Raw genomic sequence first — 24,308 nt, 5'->3', positions numbered from 1 at the left:
GGGATGTCCGTCACTCCTCAGACATGAATCAGTCTTCAGATCAGCCTTCCAGGTAACACACACTAAAACTGGCAGACCGAAATGTTGCTCTTTTAAGGTTTAATTGTGTACCTTATTGGCTGTCTCCTAAATACATAGGTCAGCTGTTGAGCATATCAACCATAAGGCAGAAGAGCTAGTGGAAACGATTAACGTAAGCCGAGAACGTGATCAGCAATTGATGGCCAACTATCAAGATAAATTATCTGCGAAGGTATATCCTATTTTTAGTTGCACATTTTTCATATAATACCAGTTTGTCATTACATACATTTGCACTGCCCAGTTGTCAGAGAGGTTCCAGCAGTTGAATGATCTCCTGGTCACAGTGTATGAGGAGAACAATAAAATGCTTGAGGTGAAGCTGGCTGAGCTCACTGCGACTCTGACCAACTGTGAGCACCTGAACCAGGAGCTGCTGGACGCCAATGAGGCCCTGTCACGCCTCCGAAACACTTTTTAAATGAATTCAAATGATTTAGTGACACACATAGTAGAGATTGTTGATGTCAACAAACAATTTCAGGTTGTATCTGTAAATTTAATGCAGTGGAAAAATCTATGACTTTTAAATGTTATGTAAATTCAAGTTGTTAAGATTCAACAAAAAATAAACAAGCAATACATGTCTTTGTGTGTACACATTTATTTTGTTAATTAGTAATCATTTTAACACAACTGAAGATAATAAACAAAATTGTTAAATTCATGTTCACAGTAAAATACTCAATCCCTTTACAGATATCTTAATAATCCAAAAATGGTTCCTATGAGGAACAGTGTTACCCCCCAAAGCACAAAGCTGTTACATTTATCATACTCCCCTCAAAAAGTGTCTTATATTCGACCTACCAAACAGTCTACTGAAGAAGGAAAATCATAGTGTGAAAATGCTTCACTTTCCAACAGTAAATGACTGGAGTCCAGTGATGGCTCTGCCTAGGATCAGTGCATGTATGTCGTGGGTTCCTACAAGAAAACAACAGAACATTTTGTTACTTGTCAAGCAAATTATATTGAATGGATGAAAATGTTTGTTTGCTGACTTTTCACAAGCAATTGCAATGCTGCTCCCTAGTGCTAGAGTTAAGTCCTGACACAAATCAATTTGAATTTACCCTCATATGTGTTTACAGCCTCCAGATTCATAACGTGACGAATGATGTGGTACTCATCCGCAATTCCATTTCCTCCCAACATGTCCCGGGCCTGTCGAGCGATGTCCAGAGATTTGCCACAGCTATTTCTCTTCAGCATTGAGATCATTTCAGGCGCTGCTCTGCAGTTGTCACAAAGAAACAATGGGTGTTAAACAATTTAATTGTGCACACGTTCATTTTTACAGCTGCAAACTTACTTTTTTTCATCGATCAGCCGCCCCAGAGCCAGGCATGACTGCAGCCCAATTGTAATTTCTGTCAACATATCGGCCATTTTCTTCTGCATGAGCTGGTTTCTGGCTAAAGGGACACCAAACTGGATTCTGTTTGAAACAAAGATATGGCACTGATCCAAATGTTACACATATAATATTCATAATAAATCAACAACTTGCACCTGTCCAGGGTGTACTGTCGGGCAGCGTGGAAGCAAAACTCTGCAGCTCCCAGTGCTCCCCATGCAATGCCATAGCGAGCATTGTTGAGGCAGCCGAAGGGGCCCTGTTTTGGACAAAGACATAATTAAGACCAATGCCTTTCTTTTGAATAGAGCAGACAGCAGAGAGGAGCACGTACAGCCAGTCCAGACACATTGGGCAGCAGGTTCTCCTGTGGGACCTCCACCTCATCCATTAGGATCATACCGGTCGCAGAGGCTCTCAGCGAAAATTTTCCTTCAATTTTAGGTGTGTTGAATCCTTTCATCCCACGCTCCAGAATGAAACCCCTCACTCTGTCGTCTTCACATTTAGCCCAGACAATGGCAATGTCTGCAACTGGGGAATTTGTGATCCTAGAAAACATAATATTGCAAATTATTACTTCATTGGTATTTCCAAATTAAATAATGTAATTCAAATGGATTTATTATTTTCTTTAAAAGGTGATCGAAATACTAAATATAGCCAACCATGTTTTTGCTCCACTGATGGAGAAAGTACCGCTGGAAGGGTTGTATTTAGCTTTGGTGTCCATACTGCTGGGGTCACTCCCATGGTTTGGTTCAGTCAAACCAAAACAGCCCAGTATTTCCCCACGAGCTGCACATACAACACACACAGATTAAGGACAAATGGTTCACTTTTACAACAAATGTAATACAATTTAACGCTATATACTCTAATAATAAATCTACCATACCCAGTCTGGGCAGGTATTTTTCCTTCTGCGCCTCTGTGCCATATGCGTTGATTGGATGCATGACCAGTGAAGACTGAACACTCATGACGGACCGATATCCACTGTCCACTCGCTCAACCTCTCGAGCAATCAGACCATATGCTACATAACTAGTGCCTGCACAGCCATAACCTAAAAGAAACAGAAAAGTGTATGAAGCATTGATGATGATAATAATAATAATAATATCATATCAAAATAAACCTTTAATCGTTGGTCCTAAAACTCCAAGCTCTCCCATTTCAGAAACAATCTCACGGTGGAAATCTGAAAGCCAAAATAATAAAATATTTATTTATTTTCTTCAGAGGAACATCTTTTATTAATGTGCCTGGCTCACGTTCATGTCTGTTGGCCATCAGGATGCGGGGCATCAGTTTTTCTTGACAATAGTCCCGGAAGGAATCCCTGATCATAACTTCCTCCTCTGACAACTGACCCTCCAAATTCAAAGCATCTCGCCACTCGAAAGGCACCTTGGCTGTGTCGAAATACAAGAAGGCGCCCTCACTGTTATGTCATATGCATAATACAGGAGACCACAGATAAACAGATACTGGTTTACTTACATGGCTTAGATGGTTTTGGGACTTCTTCAGCATCTAGAAGATTTATTTTTTGGATTAGTTTATTCTGTTATGACAACTATTTAAAGTAGACTAGGCTACTTTAAATAGCTACTGCAATCTAACACACATTACTGTAAAGTAAACAAAAAAATGCATACCTTTCTGCACTGCTGTGGCTGTGCTCTGAGCTCTTGAGGATAAAACTGAAGCACATTTTTGAGTATTGGCAAGAAGCCTAAATGCAGAACGTCTCAGGGCCATCTGGCTGTAAAAGTACAAATAAAAAGACAGTGTAATATGCTGAATTTGATATTAGCCACAATGAGGTCCATAGCCTAACATCCTGATTCTGTCTAATGCCTTGTGTGCATAGTTATACTGAATATTTACCAAACTACAGGATGTTACCCTGCTCTTACCAAAAACTACGCAAAAATGGTAAAAATGGCGTATTCTCTGTCCTTATGACCGCGAGATGAAACAGAAGTGCAGTGGCCTAAGCCTACCTGATGATCTTTTCCCGGTGTTTACTGAATGTCCTGTTCCAAACGACTGGAAACAGCCTTGTGAAAGTTGCTTAAGTAACAGCTGCCCGGTGTAAACGTCACGCGGGTACGTAATGATTACGGAGGTTCTTCTGGTGCTGCGCCTATAGGCTGTGCTGCACAGGGGGACGCAGCACGAGCCACTTGGAGTTGTGCAACTTTCGGTTATACAACTAACTTTGATCGGTTTCAAGCTATGATACACAACCGTTTTACTATTAACAGTAAATTCTATTCTGACTAATGTTGAATAAAAGATTAGATAATAATTATAATAATAAATAAATAAATAAATAAATAAAGTACAGTGCCACGTGACCATCATGGGGTAGGGTGTGCGTCTCGAGCCTCCTGCTGATTGGCTGGTTAAAAAAAAGGGACCATGTACAGAATTCGAGCGCGTGTCTGCAGCCGTGTCTCACACTCACAGGCCTCACATCGACGGAGACAGAGGGGTCATCTCTGGCAGGCAACACTCTGTGTTTAACTGCTGCTGCTGCTGCTGCTGCTGCTGCTGCTGCTGCTGCTATGCGGATAAATACAAAACCTAATTTCACACAATGTATTAAATATTCAGTCCAATATGCACTTGCGTTCTAAACATTCTAATCGAATAACGATGCAGACACTCATTTTGAATGCTATCTCCCTCTACTGTTTGACAAACTATAGTCGTTTTTGCTATTCGGGTGCCGTTTTTGCAACAAATAGTGTAGCTATTGGCCCACAGTAGCCGGAGCAGTCTGTCTTCCAACAAAACTTTAAATCAAAGCCATTCATCTCAGCCAATTATCATATTACACAGTGAGCAGCGCGAGCAGCACATTCCTCCAAAGTAACAGCGCACCGAAGCTTTCGGTCACAGAGAAATCACTCTGATTGGCTGGCACAGCTGTCACTCAAAAAGGATGTAGCTCGCTCATTGGTTCCTCTGACTCAGGACTGCCCCTGACTGCAGCCTGGCTTTGGGATGGTCTTCGCTCCTCTGTGTAGCGTTAGGAGCCACCGCTGTTATTGGTGTTTTTTTTCTCTACATTTCCATGGTAACTGTCCTGTCTGCTTTGATAACCTGAAGAGTGCCGTGTGCAAGAATGGAAATGGAGGAGAAAAACCCGGACCCTAAATATGGTAAGGGCTGCTTATTTTTACTCCCGCTCGTTAGTCTTTATTTTCCTCTGGAAATGGGTGAAGAAGTGGAAACAATGACTGCAATGGATGGATGGGTGTGGACCCCAGTGGGTCTATATGCAGATGTGTGCGGGTCATCCTCATCCTCCACAGTAAAGGCGACTTGTTTACTTCGTATCCTACTCTACGCCACAAATCTCTTTATTTTCATGACACCTCGTCCTCGTCTGATAAACAACCATACCGCGTAGAAGCCAGCTACCGGCGACATGATGTCAATTGATGCTTGTGCACTCCCTGTTGCACAGATGACTTTTACTCACAATCTGTGGCCTCTCATCATTGACTGAAGAAAAGTAGGCTGATATCTATTAAAAGCCTGTCCCATTTAGCTTTGTAGAATAGCCTTATTGAGTGTGAATAAATAGAGCAAGATGGATGTGTGCTCTTGGGTTGTTGTTCTTCCCACTTGTTCAGAGAAAAAAACATCTGTAGTTCAGATAACATATGGCCTGTCCCCACAAATACAAAGCCAGATCACAAACACTTCTCTCAGATTAGATTATTGTGTTGTATCAGTTTTGAGTCAAGGAAAAACAACCCCCGTTGCCAACTCCAGACATGACTCACTGCTGATTATTATGTGTGTCATGCATGTATATATTCTCCGCTGCCACAGTCTCAGGCCATTGCCCACAAGCTGTGGTCTTATACATGGGCAGGGCAGTTCATTGCCGAGTCATGAATTCTTTATACTGGTGTTATTGCAGCCTTAAACCCTCATGTCAGCGCTGTTAAAAGAGAGGAGACCACTCAAGAGTACACCACAGTTTAGGCTCATGTTACAGTGGGAAGACAATTGCCACTAATGCTGCCTGCCGCCCAGTGTTATCCATTCTTTCACAATGTAAGATGCTAAAACAGCCGACACCCACAATATTGAGTGCACATCCTCTCCCCTCTCTCTCTCTCTCAGCAACTCCCAGTGTTTCCTTGCTACTTCCCTGTTCCCAGTGCAAACACCCCTTTTCACACTTACCACCCCTCCCCCTGTTGGCTATAAGGTCGCAAACCCACTCAAAGTGATAAAGATAAAGCTTTGCAATTTCACCTTCGAGCTCAGCATTCACCCCGAGAGCCAAGTCTGACCAGCGAGGAACAGCCCTGTTAACCTAATGATTTTGACATTTTCACTGTTCACGTAGGCAGGCCTCGGCGTGCTCCGATGATCCAGTTCTGTTCAGCCTTGTCTGCTCTGCCCACTCAGCAGACGCACTCTGATCCAAGCCAACAGAAAGTGACAAGATCTTTTACCTCTCCCACTTTTACTACTGCTCAATGTTTTACTGTGATTCCTGTTAAGAAGACTGTTGCAATGTTTCAACAACGAGAGAGGGGGATAAAAAGAAGCGTTTGTCACATTTTAAAACATTTACGCTTCAGATGATGCTTTAAGATCTCTCTCAGGCCAATGAACTCTTTAGTGACTGTCAGAGACTTGTTTTAACAACAGTTGAAACCATGTATTATTTATGTCTATTCGTCTCCACTAGCAAATAAATGTACAGTATGTAATGAAGAGTTTAAAGAGGTACTTTACATCCACTGATATGCACACGCTCAAGGCAATTGCAGCAGGTCCTTTAAAACTGTCGGGATGGGCCATGCATAACCTAGGACAATTAATAATATTGGCATGATGTCATCTTTTTTTGTTCCATATGACAGAGATGAGTGAAATCTGCTTCATTAATAACCTCCATTCAAATCTTTCTCCGTTGCTCTTCAGTTTCCTCTCTAAAGTGATCTTCCAGCGTGCCGTAATTTGCATTAGGCGCTGCTTTATTTTGGGGTTGTTGGGGTTTTTTTGCCAAATGCTCTGGACTCTTGAATTTAATGATTCACCCAATACTTTGATAAAGTTGACATGCAAGCTAATTCGTTTCCGGGTCCTATATGGGAGTCAAATCGTGCTCATTAAATGTGAAATATTGACTGGTTCATGCACTTGATTGATAAATTAGTCACATAGCGTGCATAAACAGAAGCTCCATGTAATTAGCTACTAACCGCATCAACTTGGCTAATTGCGCAAACATAAGGCCATTTACAAGATGTTTAGCAGTTGCTGGTGAGCGAATGTGCTGCGGGGCTTTTTTGAACACAATTCGGCATTGTTTTATGGCACAAATCAGGCAAAGAGACAGCTGATCGACTAAGACCCCTTAGATTTACTGAAGCCTCGAATACAAACAGCATCTTTGTTTCTCGACACTGACTGAAAATGCACACTGTATAAATTCAGAGGAAACAAGAGGGAATATCCTTGCAGACAATTCCTCTCAGCATCCTGAAATGTGCATTGCTGTGTGCATGGGATTTTTCTACCGTTGTGCCCTGCGTTCCTCGCACTTGTTTAACCAGCCTATATGAAACCTACTCCATGGTGTGGTCAGAAACAATCTCAAATTGGATGCGTGCAAAAACAGCCAAAGATATTGATGCCTTGAAATGTAATGAATGTTTGTTGCACTTACTGGTTGGACAAATAATGCTACAAGAGTGCACTTCATAGGTTTAAAGACATTTAACAAACATTGGTTGCAAAAATGTTACTGACCATAAACTAGGTCATACATCTGCATTTTAAATCTTGAGCGGCAAATTCTCCCCGCAGAATTGTCACATGTCCTTTCAGTCTCAGCAAGGCCTTTGAGAAATGCAGCGCATGAATGTAGCCTATGAAGTAGAAGTAAACATACCACACTGACATTGAAGCAGGCATTCATACATAAAGGAGCCTATATGAGCGCCATCATTTGGTTCTTGAGGCGTTGTTTGTTCTCTGCGCTTTCTCCTCTTTGTTGCAAGTTGGTGATTTAGATCAATAGTTGGCATTGTATTTCTTGATATGGCGTACTGCAGTCCTATCACATGCTGGAGGTGGGCAGCGCCTGTGCCACCAAATTACCGGGCACTTTCTTATTGTTCCAGTTCCACAATCAGAACAACGACCTCTGTGTCAAACATGCAGATATGAAGATGAGTGACGTCACAGATGCAAGATTTAACTCTTCTGTAGTCATGGTAGAAGTTTGCAAGAAAGAGCTCCACTACGGCTCGTGCAGTATTCTTTATAAACAACCAAATACCCTGTCTCCATGGGGTCTTATTATGTCTACCTGTAACCCTGAAGACTAGATCTCTACAAATATGTTGTAAATGCATAGTTTTGTACTTGTTTAGCTATTTAAATGTCCAGTTTTCTCTCGAATATGTTTATATGTGCACTGAACAACATCTTGACCTTTGAATAAGAAATTGCAAATCCAATAGATCTTTCTTTAAACAGCTTTGTCAAAGTCAGAGGCACCGCGTGTCTCATTTTACTATTCCCCTGTTAGTCCACTTGTTGTGTTTATTCCCCTGAGAGTCAACCACAAGAGGGACCAGAGAGAGAGAGAGAGAGAGAGAAGAGTTATACAAAATCTAGTGTGAAAGGGGGAAGTTAAGATTTCAGTCATAACAAGGCAGGAAATGTACATAAGCAGAGGAGGGAGCGCCTTCATGTGACACTGACAACAGCAAAATGACAAATTATAAGAAAGGTAGGCTACCTAAAGTTTGTTTAATTCGGTTACTTTCATACTTGGGTTTTTTGCGATATGTATGAGACTAACCCTATGCCTTTCCTCATACCTAGTCATATAATAAGCAAGTAATAATGACCTGTATTTTGTAGAATCACTAATGAGTCTACATACAGTACACAACTAAATGTCAGTACAATGCGAGAAATATTGGTACTATTTTTGTGCAACTAGAGCTTGTACAGTAAGCAGAAGCAGGATGTGACAGCTGTAAGATAGTCTCACTTGTGCTCATGCAAAAGGGTGTCTTGGCACAATTCGTCGTCTTTGCCTAGCTGCGGCTGCCCTGTAATGAGAGATAATCGGCGTAACGGGAGTAGTGGTTGTATTTATAGCGATATTCGTCTTTAATCAAGTTGTAGATTATATGGCTTGATTCGAGGCAAGTTGTCAATTCTTCTACGAAATGTTAAGCATATACAGTGACTCATACCTTCCAAAACTTTGATTATTAGTAATGGCTCTTTCCGCCTCTAGTTGCGCCAGAGTGTGTGTTTTAAATGGTTATGGAGGTGCAGTGTTAGAGTAGTAGTAGCACAGTTGTATGAGTGCAGCCGGAGTGAAATGAGGTGAGGTTTCTTCTCTGCTGTGATGAGGTGTTTCCATGGAGGCAACCGTCTGTGGGGAGCCATTTTGTGGGTTGATGCTGGGCACAACATTCAGGCTGAAGAATCCCTTTGTTTAGCTGTTTCCCCCTGACAGATTTATTCTTGTAATAGCACCTGTTTTGATACAGAACGCAAAAGCTATCAACAACGAATCACATCAATGGACAGACAATAAGATAAACAGCTGCAAGAAGAAGTGAAACCAGAAGTGGTCGTTCTTCTCACAGAGAGTAGACATCTCTGCTAGACACTGGTCTCATTCTGTAAAACTAAAAAAATAGAGCCGGAAAAATGCACAGTGGTCGTCTTATATCTAAATCTCACAGTACGATAGCAATTGAGGTGTTTCCTGCTAAAGTGGGAATCATAAACAATGATCTGTTTCTTCATACCCTCACTATTGCAGCAAATAATGGAAATATTCAAAGTCAAACGTGAAAGGTTGTGGTTTATTCCTGAACATTGGCAAGTTTACGACATTTTAACTTTTCGTCTGTGTTTCCCAGGGGAGTCCAGAAAGTTTGATCCCAGCTTCAAAGGACCAATCCAAAACAGGTGAGCTCTTAATGGGAACTTCTATTTCTAAACCCACTTTTATATAATGTTTCTGTCTGTCTGCTCATCCCTCAGGGGCTGCACTGACATCCTCTGCTGCATACTCTTCATTCTTGCCTTGATCGGCTACTTTGCAGTGGGTATTCTTGGTAAGTCATTTTGAATTCACATTTCTCATCTACAAACCTCTGGCCTTTTTCATCATGAATTAATCATGTTCGGACTTACATCTTTAAATGAATGAACCTGAAAAGAATAATGGTCCGTCTCAATAGCAGAGGAAAACGAGTATGGTGAGCTCGCTGGCCTTACAGAAGCCGCTATATGTCCACATGCAAGTGCGGTTCACTTGAGATTTTTCAGACATGGCAAATCTGGAACAATGGGCCAAACAAATGTCATGTAAAAAATATAATATATATATATATAACTGGAATTATAAAAATATTTATCTAATATTTATAAGACGGTAATAAAACAATGCCTCTCATTATTATAATCTCATTACACAATTTGGAAATGTATACATTCGTCTGAATTCCTCAAATAATACCTTCTATATCCTGATCCTAGCTCCTTAACCTTTGATGGGGTCAACTGTTAGATCTCTATACAGTCAGGAACATGACCTTTAGCAGCATTTGCCCAATTTCCCTTACCCAGGGCGTAAAACAAAGGGGAAGTGACATCACCAACAGTTGTGTCAGAAAAAAATACATCACCCATATGGTATTGGACTACAAAAAACACTACTACTCCTCGCCACTGACTTTAATGATTCAAACATAAACTGGCAATGGGATGGCACACAGCTCCTAATCGCCGGTGAGGAACCTCCAGATTTCCCTATGCTGAAGGAGGTATGATAGTTAGCATTGAGGCTCCTTTCCCTACCTCATTCCTAACTGACAGCCCTATTCGGAGGCTTCTTATCATGGCGGACGCTGACACACATACTGTTTAGTGTATTTACTGGTTTCGGCTTCAGCCATTGTCTCCACACTGACACCATATTGCCAGGCTTGTACTAACTGGTCATTTTAACATGTGATTCTATGGCAGCCTGGTCCCAAGGCGATCCCAGGAAGGTGATCTACCCCACAGACAGCAGAGGGCAGTTCTGTGGACAGGCCGGGACGTCTCTCGAGTGAGTCAGCCACACCCACAATATTTTTAGGATGGGTGCTGCTGAAAGCCTCGGACAAACATATTATGATGTTATCTGATATCCATGATTTATCCTTTCGATTTTGTTTAACAGGAACAAGCCATTCCTTTTCTATTTTAACATCCTAAAATGTGCCAGCCCACTGGTGCTGCTGGAGTTCCAGTGCCCAACCACACAGGTCAGAAATGTTTTATTTGTGGTTCTCTTTGGTATTTTAAGCTTTAACCAGTTTTTTAATATTTGTGTTTTTTTCGGGGTTCAGTTGTGTGTGGAGAAATGTCCAGACAAACATCTAACGTTGATAAAAGCCAAACTATTGGGCGAGCATGAGTACTACAAACAATACTGTAAGGAAGGAGTCGACTTTACTAAGGTAAATATTGCAATGTTCTGCTTTAATACCAATTACAGATGTGAAATGTTGTTTTGTATCCGATCATTTAGAGTCCTCCTGAGATCTTGAAGGATGGCTTATGTCCTGCCATGCTGATGCCAAGTAAACCCTGTAAGTCATTTGTGGTGATTGATTTACAATATTTTTCTTCCTAATATTCAACATTGTGTATTCATAAAGAAGTGATTCTGTTATTTTAGTCACACGGCGCTGCCTTCCCGCTTTGGGGACAATGAAAGGAGGCGTTGTTGTTGTGGGCAATGAGACCAGTTTTGACACTGGAGAAGGAACCAGCGTTAACGCCACTGATGTACTGGAAGCATCAAAGTGAGTTATTTTTATGTGACCAATGTTATTATTAAAGCCACTCCTCAGAACATTCCAAACTATATGATGCTGTCTCAAAATGCTGAGAATTAGTCCTGAAAGGTTAGGTTAGCAAAATAGAGCATTTAGAAGAGGATCTAACGCACTTTATTTAAACTTCATCTGTTGTCAATGCAAATCAGTAACATCTCGATGGTTGGCAAACTTGGAATATCCTGCCCCAGTTACGAGCCAGGTCTGAGGAGAAGCGAGCCCGCGCACAGTACCAGTTTTACCATGAAAAAAACTCAACATGATATTAATGTTTGTATTGGCTTAGGATAACTTTAAAATAAACCAGACATTAGTTTGAACTTACTGTGCTCTTTGAGGACATACGGAGAGATTTATCTGGACTAAATCTAATTTCTCATGTGGCATCACCTGACAGCAACACGCTTAGCACATATCTCTTATTCCATTTTGATTTTCAGCTCTATTTTCATGCGGCTGTTCCTAATGTTGCACTGTCCTAAATAGCTCTGTTTTGTCATGGGCTGTTTTGAATCAGTAATACCTTGTTGTTTGGTTAAAATCTACATTAGCCAGAATTAGGTTGATTTTACTCCAGTTTTGTTGGTACTGGAGGGTAGTGTTTCACTTGTATGTCTGACTTTCTCCATCAGTTGACACCACAGCTAATGTTGCTAAATGCATTTCAGAGTGCTGGCATTTTATTGATGTGGCATGGGGTTTTTTACTGCATGCCTTCACTAACCATTTCCAGATTCTGTCAATATCAGTAGCAAACCGATTGCAAGCTGTGATATTTTCTCACTGCGAGCTCTAGCAGCTGATGAACTGACTTGTTTATGTTTTTTTATGCAGGAAGTCAAATGTGGTGGTTGAAGCTCGTCAAGTAGCAATGCGGATCTTTGAAGATTATACACAATCCTGGCACTGGATACTACTGTGAGTCTACTACCATACTGTCTGTTTCACTCAATATAATAATTTAAACAGGCTGTTCGTAGCTCCTCAGACAAAGTTCCTCTGTTGTCAGCCAGTAACACACTGGTTGTGGGAGAGTCTAATGAAATGTCTAATTTTCTTTTCCCTACATACCTATACAGCGGGCTGGTGATTGCTATGGTGGTCAGCTTAATCTTCATTGTCCTGCTGCGATTCTTGGCTGGAATCATGGTGTGGGTCATGATCATCTTGGTCATTCTCGTCATCGGCTATGGTAAGGGCATGGGATCATTTAGTGGGAATTAACCTAGTTTTATTCGCAGAGCTGTTAAAGCAAATGCCTGATTTGTTTCCAGGGATTTTCCACTGCTACATGGAGTTTGCCAGTCTGAAGGGGGAGCCAGGAGCAGACGTTACCATTCGAGATCTGGGGCTGCAGACTGACTTCTCTGTCTATCTGCAGATCAGGCAGACATGGCTAGCTTTCAGTATGTGCATTTTTCCCTTTACACTTGCATTTTATTCTTAAACTCCTTCATTAATTTGCAATAAACACCCTTTTACAGTGATAATCCTGTGTATTGTTGAGTTCATCATCATTCTGCTGCTAATATTCTTGAGGAAGAGACTGCTTATTGCCATTGCCCTCATCAAAGAAGCCAGCCGGTCAGTCTCACTTTGTTTTTGCATACTTATTTTGTAGCAGTATGATTTCAGGGTCTGTTATTTGGCAATATATGTTATCTTCTTCACACTTTACTATGAATAATATATCTGTCAATCACTCAGAACATGAAGGAGGTGCGTCGTGCTAAATGGATTATTAGAACTTTTAGCCAAATTATAATGTCTAATTTCTTCTTCTACTGCCAAAGCGCTTCTATCTGTAATTTGATTATAAAAAGTGAAATATCAAATATCCACTGAAAATGGAAAAAGACTTGAATTATGATACAACAAGCTCTCCAAATTTCCATACCTCCCTCTCCTACGAACTAGATAATTGTCTTTACATTATTTTTTTGTAATTTGTGTTTTGTTTTGTTTTTTTGCAGAGCTATTGGGCATGTGATGTCAGCTTTGTTCTACCCTTTGCTGACCTTCACTCTTCTAGCTGTGGTGATCGCTTACTGGGCCATTACTGCTGTGTATCCTTTAATAATAAGTCAAATTTCTAAGCTACACTTCCTAGTACTTGCAATGTAAGGTATGTGGGTTCTAGCACGTATATTACCCCGCTTTCATCTTATCAGTATTTCATTTTAGGAATGGCCACTTCCTTAACACATGTAACCAGATTCTTGTCCACCTCCAATGAACAGGTGTACAAAGTCTTCAATAACACGGAGTGTGAATATGCCCGAGAGACCTGTGACCCCAAGGTAACACTGTGATTTTACTAACACAAGTTCCAGTGGTTCTTAAACTTTCACTCCAAGTACTGAACCACCTAAGTATACTGTATGTGTGGCTGCCAATGCAGTACTAGATCTAAACCAGATTAAATCATCATTCAAGATGCATTATTATAACTTTTTACGTGAGGAAAAAAAAAGTTATTTATTTATTTACCCAGTATGTACCCTGTTTGGATGGCACCTTTATTTTTGCCACAGTGGTCTCGACAATGCTCCAGGATCACTTGTACGTTTACTGGTGAGAGGGTCCATCAGCAATGGGAAAAAAGCCCTTCCAAACAACTGATCCTGGAGCGTCCTGGAGACCATTGTGATGGAAAGTAAAGGTGCCATGCTGACCACTCATACAGCTGCTGAGTCACTACATGTCACAAACATTCACAAATATCAACTTTTTTTCCACATAAAAAGTTGCATAATGCACCTTTAAAGTGCTTCTAAACATTTACTCTGATTAAACTGCACACATAGCACAAGTAGAACCCACACCATAGTTTTAGAACCTCTTCACCGAACTATATATGTTTAGAAGTAGGAAAAGATGGAGAAATTAACATGTGAAGTTTAATCTAGCTTAAAGTAATGTTTGTTTTTGTCCCCAGACATTCAACACATCCAACATCTCGACGCAGTGTCCCGACGCAGAATGCCTGTTTGCGTTTTACGGCGGAGAGACCCTCTATCACAAATACTTGATCCTTTTCCAGTTCTACAATGTGTTCCTCTTCTTCTGGTGTGCCAATTTTGTGACTGCCCTGGGACAGGTGACTCTGTCAGGGGCTTTTGCCTCGTATTACTGGGCCTTCAAGAAGCCGGAGGACATCCCTGCCTACCCCATCTTCTCCTCGCTGGGACGGGCACTAAGGTACTTTAATCGTTTCTGGAGAGATATAACATTTTGCTCATTCACATTTTTGAATTTCATCATATATTGTAGTAGTGTGTAGTGTAGTAGTAGTGTTTTCAATTATGTTACACTTAAATATATGCCAACAAGGGTGTGCTCAATCAAATTGTAACTAATTGTGCTTATATGATGCTCTTTTGGGGGGATATACAGTGTATATATATATTGCTGAGCTACTTTTTTAAATATCTTTTTATCTTTTTGAAGTTATCTTTTTTATTGGGATTACCTGTTGTTTTTTCTGGAACTCAATCTAAACTATAATGCATGGTTGAAAATGGAGGTTGAAAATCAGTGCTATAAAGTATGAAGAAACCCTGCATGGCCTGTTGTTCTGTCTAAAAATATTCTTGTATAGTTTAGTCCTTTGAGATGGTAACTGTTGGCAGAGCAGAGAAAATGTGTGAAGTTTTGGGGAAACTGCCTCTGAGTGAGACAGATGGCATTGTCTGTAGGAGGATTGGCGATAGTGTTACGAGCGTGTTTGATGCTCAGCCAGACTCTCGTCCTTCTGTTCAGATACCACACGGGCTCCCTGGCTTTCGGCTCCCTCATCCTGTCTATAGTCCAGGTTATTAGGGTCATTCTGGAGTATCTGGACCATAAACTGAAAGGTACAAGCATCTAAATTATACCATTCAATTAATCTGAATAACACAACATGTTTAATGATTTCCAGGGGCTCAGAACAAATGTGCTAAATTCATGCTGAGCTGCATGAAGTGCTGCTTCTGGTGTCTTGAGAAATGCATCAAGTTCCTAAACAGGAACGCCTACATCATGGTGAGTTTTTCTGATCCCATTAAAAGCCTGGACATTTCTGTGTATGTAAGTGGCCTGTTTTTCCACATAGATTGCCATCTATGGAAAAAGCTTCTGCCCTTCTGCTAAGGACGCATTCTTCCTTCTTATGAGAAACATTATCAGGTCAGGATTCCTAACAAAAGAAACCTTACGTCAACATATTCGTGAAATCAACTTATGGTTATGTTTGACGCTTTGTGCTCACTTATTTTACAGAGTGGCTGTTTTGGACAAAGTGACAGACTTCCTGCTGTTCCTTGGAAAGCTTCTCATTGTTGGAATTGTTGGTGCGTTTAAACCTTTGTGGGACAAAGTCATGTCTCCCCTTGAAATCTAAGCAAAGAGTGGCCTGTAAAAATGTTCTTTATTGGATCTTATTTCCTCTTTTCTGCAGGAATCTTCTCTTTCTTCTTTTTCTCTGGGAGGATTAGAGCTGTTGAGGAGGCTGCTCCATCTCTCAACTACTACTGGGTGCCAATACTGGTAAGGCAATGGACACGGATCGGGTGTAACTTTAATTGTGGGTGGACTGATTGTCTATTTCTGTGGTTCTCAACTTTTCTTGGTCTTGCGTAACCCTTGAGACTTTCATTTCTACTCAAAGAACCCCTTAACTTTATTGTGCAGCCAAAAAATGATCCGCTAAACTGCGATTTATATGTATTTAGTTGTGTATTGTGGTAAAAATAAAGCTAAAACACTATAAGCTATAACTCAAATGCTCCTGTTTGTATTTTATTCAGACGGTTGTTGTGGGATCGTACCTTATCGCCCATGGATTCTTCAGTGTGTACGCCATGTGTGTCGACACGCTCTTCCTCTGCTTCTGTGAGTACTTTGATGTGACAAACCCAAACCTTAAACTACTGTAGGTTTCTTTGTACTGCTCCTCTAACGCTTCTCCTCATTTCTCTCTCCCACTAAATTTTCCACACTCATTTTCACACTTTTGATATGATTTATGCCTTTCATTTCATCTTTTTTCCCCCATTAACCCCACTCATACACACGCCACATTGTTGCACTTAACACTCAAAAGGTGAAGATTTAGAGAGAAACGATGGCTCCTCAGACAGACCCTACTTCATGTCGCCCGAGTTACATGAGATTTTGTCCAAAACTAAGAGGGTTGAGGAGGAGTGCGATGGCGTCGAGCCACAAGAGTCAGACAAAAGCTTGGACGAGGTCAAATGCGAGGAAGAAACTCCTCTACAGCAGCAGCAGGATGGAGAGATTCAGCTTAAACAGCAACCAGTGCTAACGCAGAACAATGAGGAAGAGCAGCCCCTAGAGGCCAATGCTGAGAATGCAACGGAGGAGAGCAAAGTAGTGCAAAACGATGTCCAAGCCACTGAGATCGAACAAAAGCCTGAAATCAAGGAACCGGAGGAGGAGAAGGAAGAGGTGAAAAATGAAGAAAAAACTGAGGAGGCACCTGCTCCAAAAGACGAGGTTGAGACAGAGGTGATCGTTGACAAGAAGGACGAAGAACCCAAGCAAGAAACTGCCTCTTCTCAACAAGAATGAAAACCTCTTAAAGCACAAAAAAAAAAAAAAAACTCTACCTACAACCTTTTCGTGACATGGACCTGTTCAATGTACGGCAAACAGTTTAAAAGATCGCCTTTTTGCTTTGTGAGTGTTGTACAGTCCCCAGCTGATGAAATGGACTTACGGTGATGAGTAAAGCAGGTTTTAAAAGCCCAGTGCATCTCTGTAGCTTGGAAATGGCATTTCTTGGTAAGGTCGGTCAGTGTCGGTTTTTATATATTGTGACGATCTGTTAAAAAAGAAAAAAAAAAAGAAAAAAGAAAATCAATCGTGTGAGTGCTGAACTTGTGCCTGCTGTTGAAGTTTGTTGTCTTAATTAATGCAATTCAGGACGACCATGTTTACAGTCAAAACAACCTGTCCAAGTGGTGAACCTCGACTTCACCGTTTACAATAATACCAGCTGACACCAAAATCAAACAGACATACTGTATTTGATAGACTGGATCTTGTGTTTTCATATGGGACTACTGTATGTATACTAATGTCAATATGTGGCTTCAGTCTTGTCACAATCAGTAATGGGGTCCCGAGTATTGTATTGCCACCTTCTTGCCTTGGTGTCTCAGACTGGTGTAAGAGTGCTGTGATTGTAAACTAACTTTTGTGACCTCTCTAACTTTGCAGATACAAACTATGGCTGCACAATATGTGACAATTGTGATATGCAAAAAATGTTTTCTGTTTTCCCTGTCCCTGGCATCATAAAAGGGACAAATTAACACAAACTATGACCAAACCTGGACCTTTATATACATGTACATGCATACGGTGCCAATTTAGATCCCAGTCACTCACGATAACTATATTGCAATACATTTATTCTCCTGTAATCAAAATGTTCAGGTTTCTAATATTGACAAGCAACAACCTACATTTGGTATATTGTGCAGCCTCAATACAAACCCAGCTGTTTACTGACCTGTACCTGCCTTGCTCCGTCTCTCCTCTCCCCCTCCCTCAAGCTTTCTCTCTCTCTCTCTCTGCTGTCTGTCCTATAAGTGCTGCATGATGTCAACTTGGCCTTTTGAATGCTTGCTACTAACATTGTCTATAATAACATTGTCTTTTGATGCTTTTGTAATTCTTCTTGTTCATCTTGTGAAATGTGTAAAATGATTTTCCAACATTCCATATTTACTGGACAATGTATCTTTAATAAAAGTGATTGTAATTAAAACGGCGTAACTATATTTTTGTGGATGAGTGGCAGTGAACAGGTAAGTGGACAGTGATGTAAGAGCCATTAAACTGGAGATACTCATTATTTATCGTTATTAAACACAGCCTTCTTGTTTTAGTAGGCTATCTCTCACCTGCTTCTTTATGTCACAGTGGAAGATCTCGAACGTAACGATGGCTCAACGGAGCGGCCGTATTTCATGTCCCAGGGCCTGCTGGAGCTCCTGAACAAAACCAATGCAGAGACAAAGAATGTGGATTAAGTCAGACGTGTCTCAGTCAGTGTGTACATATGAACGAATGAATGAATGAATGAATGAATGTGTGTTTTGTATGCTATCAAATAATGCCAATAACTAAAGCAGTATGCTATTTTGTTCAGGGAAAGTACAGGCACTTGTTGGTATTGTACTTTGTATTGTGACAGTATTTGAAGTGCAGGGCAGTCACCAAAGGCAATGAGAGGGATTGACTAACTGCTGCATGTTTTTTGTTGATATGTTAACTGTGTTTCCCTCAAATTTCTGAAGAGACTGTGGTGGCCCTGCAATCCTTTGCTGAGTTGAATTACTCATATTACTTAGTTTTTTCTGAAGCACAAAGGTGATGTCCCATTATAGTATTATTCAGCTTCATTGTAGACAATGGGCGAGAAAATCAGATGATGTGGGATCACCAGTCTTCATGAAATGGAAACACTGTGTTTACATTCGGTGTTATTTGTGCATACTGCCATGCAGTCTTAAGCCTAAGTTTTGAAGGAATGTGTCAGTTTGACCTATATTGACATCACTTACCAAAGCTGAAAGTTACGACCATGTAAAAAACAAAGAAGCATGATGCCTGTAATGGCCTTAAGATATTCCAAATGGCATAAAGTGCCTTACATTAACACATTGCAGTTTTTTTGTAATGATTAATATTGAATATTTTTGCATTTCAACATTTAATGTCTGTCCATTTCTAAAACAAATGTTGTATGGTAGAATAATGTTAAATATTTCTGTTTAAATAATAAATTTCTCATTATTGTCTATTTTTATTTATTTGTTTGTAATCATTCATTTCATTTCCACCTCTCACCTCTTGATATGACACTCTTTCACCACAAGGAGCGCTCTCAAACTAAACCAGTTTACACGTTGCTTAGCAACAGTCTGGTTGAGGCCGCTAAAAAACACAGGTTCTTGTGGCTGATGTAAATACAACATGCCGTTCACCCGAAAGTCCAAACCTCCACTCAGTGAACAGATAACGGAGCTACAGCGCAAAATTCAAGTTTTAGGTACGTGCATTTCTGATCATTATGCTTTTTCTGATCGTTATCAAGTTCGTTAGCAAACGGGCGTTAATGCTCTCAACGGGTCGACGATTGTGTGACATCAAGACACAACTCATAACATTAATTATCAAATGTTTGAGCTGTTCTATTCATCTCTGTAGAAATTAGACATATGCACTATTTAATCATTATTGTCCCCCCCATTTTACACCCATGTAAGTAACGCATGTGTCCACCAGAGGGCGAGAGAACTGCGTTTTATGAAAGCTCACAAGCCACTATCAAAAATAATAAAGAGACCATCCAGCAGCTGAGAGGAGAAAACACCAGCCTCTACAAGAAGCTCGCAGCCGCTAATGAAGTAAGTCAAGAGACATGTGATGTTTGAAGTCTTTGTCAGAAAACTAACAACAAATGCCTTTTGTATGTGCAGGGGGATAAACATGTGGTTAAAGTGGCTTTTCAAAATATGGACATCTCTGACAAGGATGCCTTCTCCAACATGTCATCAAAGGTATTTTTTATTTGTGGTCATACCGCCTTTGCTATGCCCAATCCTGTCAGACCTTGGAAGCTAAGCAGGGAAGGGCCTGGTCGGTACTTGGATGGGAGACTGTTTGGTAACACCAGGAAGCCTAGCAAATGTAGTGAGTGAGTGAGTGGTTGGTGGTGGTCGGAGGGGCCGATGGCGCAGACTGGTTGCCTCGCTTCTGTCAGTCTACCCCAGGGCAGCTGTGGCTACAATAGTAGCTTACCACCACCAAGTATGGAGTGAACGAATAGTGCAATGTAAAGCGTCTTTGAGTGTCCAGAAAAGCGCTATATAAAACCAATGCATTATTATTATTATTATTATTATTATTTACCACATCCCACATAATCATTGTTGATCATTTTCTTTTTCTATTTTGCAGACAGCTCTGGCAACTCTGGATAGACAGGTCCAAACAAAGAAGAAGCGCCTTAATGCTCAAAAACACATCACACGGACTCTGCAGCAGCGCCGCGATGAGCTGAAGCTAGAATATGAGAGACTGAAAGCACTGGGCGACGATTCTGTCAAAACTGGAGAGGACGACGCTGTGGTGCTTTCACTATATTATACCAACATGTTAACACAAGATATGTCATATTTATTTGAGTGCTTTATTTGTTGAGTGTTGTATTTGTTTTCAGAAACTGCGAACTCTGGAGAATAACTTGGAGAAGACCTTGCTGAAGTGTAAGGAGGCAGAAAACATCACTAGAAACTACTTGGCGTTGAAAAGTCATCTACAGGTAATAGTAATGATGTAATCTTTAAACAAATCTAGGTTGAGAATGTTGGGTAAAGAACATGTTTCAAATCTAAATCTGAAAAGGTGTTCTGTTACAGGAGGAGAGCCTGCATTACCCGGGCCAGTTGGACAGTCTGGAAGAAGAAGTGTTAAAGTACAAAGATGAGCTTCAAACACTTAAGGCCATGAAGCATGAAGCCCAACTCTCAGCAAAAGCCTCAAAGGTGACCAAAGCTAAGTCGCTGAATGTACTGTTGTGCACATGTCCTTTTTGTTTAAATGAGCTGGGCACAAGTACTTTTTGTGTTTTGTGTGTGTGATATTTCCTTTCCTGGCCAGGCTGAGTTGCAGCAAAGAGAAGAACTACTCTACAAAGATCGTAAGGAGAGGGAACGCTACAAGACGAAGGTGGAAGAGCACAAAATCCAAACAGAAAAAGTTGAACGACGGGTAATGTGCACTCTGTGAAATGTCTTCTTCAGTGGTTCTCATCTGGAGGGACGGGACACAAAAGCGGGTTGCAGAATCATTCTCAGCTAGGGAAAAATTAAGTAACATAACACAGATTCCAATGATTTGCATTCCTAAACAGTAGGCCTAAGAACGCAAAATAAGTAGAGAACCACAGCTTTGCATCACATGCTTCTCTTAAAGGAACAGGCCACCATTTTTCCATACAGAGATATGTTCTTACCTGAGCTTAGACGAGTGATGCGTACCTGTCTGGTCTTTATGCTTGCCCTATGTCACGCAAAGCGACCAAAGATGTTGTTTGCATCTGGCCTCTCCCAGCATATTCCTATAGCTCCAAACCGGGGCGGAGTTGGAAGCTACCGCGGTCTATACACAGGCGGCACACAGACCAGACAAGTACGTATCAGCTCGTCTAAACTCAGGTAAGAAAATCTCACAGTATGGAAGAACTGTGTGCCCTCAGTCATGCAGAAAGACCAAAGATGTTGTTAGCATTTGGCCTCTCCCAATGTATTCCTATAGCTCCAAATGGGGTGAATTTGGAAGCGACCACCAAGCTTGCATGCACAAAGACCAGTGTTGTCTAAGCTCAGGTAAGAACATATCTCAGTATGGAAAAACGGTGGCTTTAACAACTTAAAGTGAAGGGCAGTAAAAAAGTTTGGTTTGGAAATTTCATTTGAATATCCTTAAAGGCAAGAAAAATAGTGGAGTATGAAATCTACAATTGTCGATAAAAAAAATACCACTCTTTTACTACTATAATGATGGCCACACTTAGGCTCAAAGGACAGCCGTGCAGCCGGACGACTTGAGCAGTGAGCCTCAGCGCAGCACCACGAGGGTGGCAGCAGAGGAGGAACAAGCCATGTCAACATTTGAGGACGTCTTCAGACAAATCAAGGAGGCCACAGGAGTTACTGATATACAGGTATGAGATCTGCTGACAGAAATCTTGCTCCTTGACATTGTAGTTTATTTTTGAAGTGAAATTATTAAACATAATGCAAACCCGCACCATTAGACTGACTAGTTATAAATGATATCAGTTACATTCCAAATTTCGGTGGAAACAGTGCGTAAATTACACCATTTGATTATCTGCTTTAAATTATTACCCAAAAAGGGCGACATATTTAAAATAAACTGTTAATTATTTTATTGTTGCCTACACAGGAGGTTGCAGAGCGCTTTGTCACGCAGAAGGGGATCCGCGAGCATCTGGAGAAGTTGATAGAGGAAAACAAAAATACATTGGCGCAGTTGAAAGAACAGAAGGAGCAGCTGAACCAACAGTTTGAGGAGAAGAAATATTCTGGAGAAGCAGATATATCCAGGTATCGAGAGCCCTGTCACACACTCAGATTATTATTTGTAGATGAGCATGCAAATGTGATAATCTTTTAATCTTAAAGTCATCCTCTGTAACACTTTACTCAATAAATAAAATGCATTACAAGCATCAATTATTTCTTTTTTGTTGGTGAGAAATTATTTTAAAACGTGTGTCCTGACTGTTATTTATATCACTAATATATAATAGGCAGGTTTTTATGGAAGTTCCTAATATCACATGTAACCTACTATTATGTGTAAACATTTGGTAGGGACCAGCACATCCTGGAGGACTGTGAGCAGGAGCTCCAGGCTGCTCAGAGGAGATGTGACGGGGCCAAAGAGAGTCTGGCAGCACTAGACAAAACTCTGGGCACATATCAAGCAGGAGTGGAGCACCTCGCGGTCAAACTTCAGCACATTACCCTGGTAACGAGATGGAAATTTTGGAGAAATTATTTGTCTTTTATTTGCACAGAACATTTTTTTATCAACTTATTATTTTAATTTTTTTTATTTTTTACATCACTATCCGTTTCCTAACATGAATTTCTTACTGCCTTTCAGAGCGACGAGGACACTTTAACTACTGCATCCACTGACTCGAAACTGGTGGATCTGCTGCACGTGTGCGAGCTCAAGCTACAGTCACTTCACTCTGAGCTCCAGGGAGAAGACCTCTCTGCCGTTATGAAGATGATGGACGACGACAAGGTAACTCCTCACAATCGCTGTGTATGTTTGTGGCATGATTCATACAGTGACTATTTTCATACTCTCTTCTGCTTGACTTTAATACTGTGTTGATCATTAAAGGGGAATGTTGGACACGCCAGTGTGTTTGGATCTTGATGTCACTCAGTTACATTATTTAAATACTTTCAAATAATATCATTGACGCATGTGACAACGTTGATGTTTTAACTACCTAGATACGTTACCTACAAAACATAACATTAAAAAAACTAACTGTAACTATGCCAACTGTTTTTAATTTAAGGAAGCTACTGGTTTTTAGTTTTTTTATATAACATACAGCATGTGGTAGGTCTCTTACTCTTTCATTTGCAGGTCAAGAAGTACTAATTCTTGCCTTAGATTGAATATGAACTGTCATGGGGCTCTGTTTGATAATGCAGAAACAGGACACAACAGGTTTCCTCTCTTGGATTTGTCTTGTAACAGTATAGTTTTTGCTTTGTGCAGTTCTTTCTCAAAATCGAGGGGCGGTTGCCGACCTTCAATACGCGTGTCCAGCTGCCCGAGGACCAAAGACAGGAGCTTTTTGGAGATGGTCAGTTGTAAACACACAGAGATGTACACTGTGCATACAGTGGATTCATTGTTTTTTTTTGTCTAAATCTTTAATATCTTTTGTTTCAGAAGAGGACAGTGATGAGGACGAGGCAGGCATCATCTCACGAGAAGCACTGAAAAGACAGTCTCAGATGGTTGTTGACGCCAAGTTCAAGAAAAAGGCTTGGAAAAAGAAGTGAACATGTAATACAGTCAATCATATCTAAAGTGTTTGTTTGAGACCCTTTCTGCATATTTTCTGCATATTTTTGTGTGCCCAATATGTTCTCATGCAGATAATTTTACTCTTAAGAAACTTGTGTATGTCAATGAAAAACGTTTTAAGACTTATGCATTCAATAAAGAAGTGGAACAATTAGGCACTTTTTTTTTTAAATATATGGGGGTTTTATATGTATGTAAATGCGTTTTCCATGCATTGTGCCGACACAAATGCCCAATTTAGCAAAAATTATACAAATAAAAACGTATATAAACAAATTGATATT

At 40.6% G+C, this 24,308-nt stretch overlaps 3 protein-coding genes across 5 annotated transcripts; 2 read left to right on the top strand and 1 right to left on the bottom strand.

The window, feature by feature from the left end:
* Nucleotides 1-755: 755 nt before the first annotated feature.
* On the bottom strand, nt 756-3,571 carry gcdha (glutaryl-CoA dehydrogenase a). Its single transcript, XM_079553158.1, has 12 exons — nt 3,454-3,571; nt 3,106-3,212; nt 2,948-2,980; nt 2,719-2,859; nt 2,583-2,645; nt 2,340-2,510; nt 2,110-2,239; nt 1,776-1,992; nt 1,597-1,700; nt 1,397-1,522; nt 1,158-1,318; nt 756-1,008 (listed from the first exon to the last, which is right to left on the bottom strand). The coding sequence occupies exons 2-12, from the start codon at nt 3,206-3,208 to the stop codon at nt 935-937; spliced, it is 1,323 nt and encodes a 440-aa protein (XP_079409284.1). The 5' UTR covers nt 3,209-3,212; nt 3,454-3,571; the 3' UTR covers nt 756-934.
* Nucleotides 3,572-4,446: 875 nt separating this feature from the next.
* Nucleotides 4,447-19,017, top strand: slc44a2 (solute carrier family 44 member 2 (CTL2 blood group)). 3 transcript variants are annotated; one of them, XM_079553584.1, is made up of 22 exons: nt 4,447-4,620; nt 9,385-9,433; nt 9,509-9,582; nt 10,496-10,580; nt 10,695-10,779; nt 10,864-10,974; nt 11,046-11,106; nt 11,196-11,322; nt 12,190-12,273; nt 12,435-12,547; nt 12,630-12,761; nt 12,840-12,939; nt 13,329-13,421; nt 13,571-13,655; nt 14,294-14,556; nt 15,118-15,212; nt 15,278-15,381; nt 15,452-15,525; nt 15,619-15,689; nt 15,797-15,885; nt 16,146-16,230; nt 18,289-19,017. In XM_079553584.1, the coding sequence occupies exons 1-22, from the start codon at nt 4,584-4,586 to the stop codon at nt 18,396-18,398; spliced, it is 2,127 nt and encodes a 708-aa protein (XP_079409710.1). In that variant the 5' UTR covers nt 4,447-4,583; the 3' UTR covers nt 18,399-19,017. The 3 variants fall into 3 exon arrangements, with proteins under 3 accessions (XP_079409710.1, XP_079409708.1, XP_079409709.1); XM_079553582.1 differs by lacking the exon at nt 18,289-19,017 and adding an exon at nt 16,442-16,931 and having other exon boundaries at nt 4,450-4,620; XM_079553583.1 differs by lacking the exons at nt 4,447-4,620; nt 18,289-19,017 and adding exons at nt 8,126-8,228; nt 16,442-16,931.
* Nucleotides 19,018-19,289: 272 nt separating this feature from the next.
* odad3 (outer dynein arm docking complex subunit 3) lies at nt 19,290-24,164 on the top strand. Its single transcript, XM_079554030.1, has 13 exons — nt 19,290-19,420; nt 19,657-19,778; nt 19,851-19,931; nt 20,332-20,502; nt 20,594-20,695; nt 20,793-20,918; nt 21,034-21,144; nt 21,950-22,099; nt 22,345-22,505; nt 22,776-22,932; nt 23,071-23,217; nt 23,710-23,797; nt 23,887-24,164. The coding sequence occupies exons 1-13, from the start codon at nt 19,345-19,347 to the stop codon at nt 23,997-23,999; spliced, it is 1,605 nt and encodes a 534-aa protein (XP_079410156.1). The 5' UTR covers nt 19,290-19,344; the 3' UTR covers nt 24,000-24,164.
* Nucleotides 24,165-24,308: the final 144 nt, after the last annotated feature.

This window comes from Gobius niger (assembly GCF_951799975.1).
Source record: "Gobius niger genome assembly, chromosome: 3".
Classification (NCBI taxonomy): domain Eukaryota; kingdom Metazoa; phylum Chordata; class Actinopteri; order Gobiiformes; family Gobiidae; genus Gobius; species Gobius niger.
This window is presented reverse-complemented; position numbering and strand designations above follow the sequence as displayed.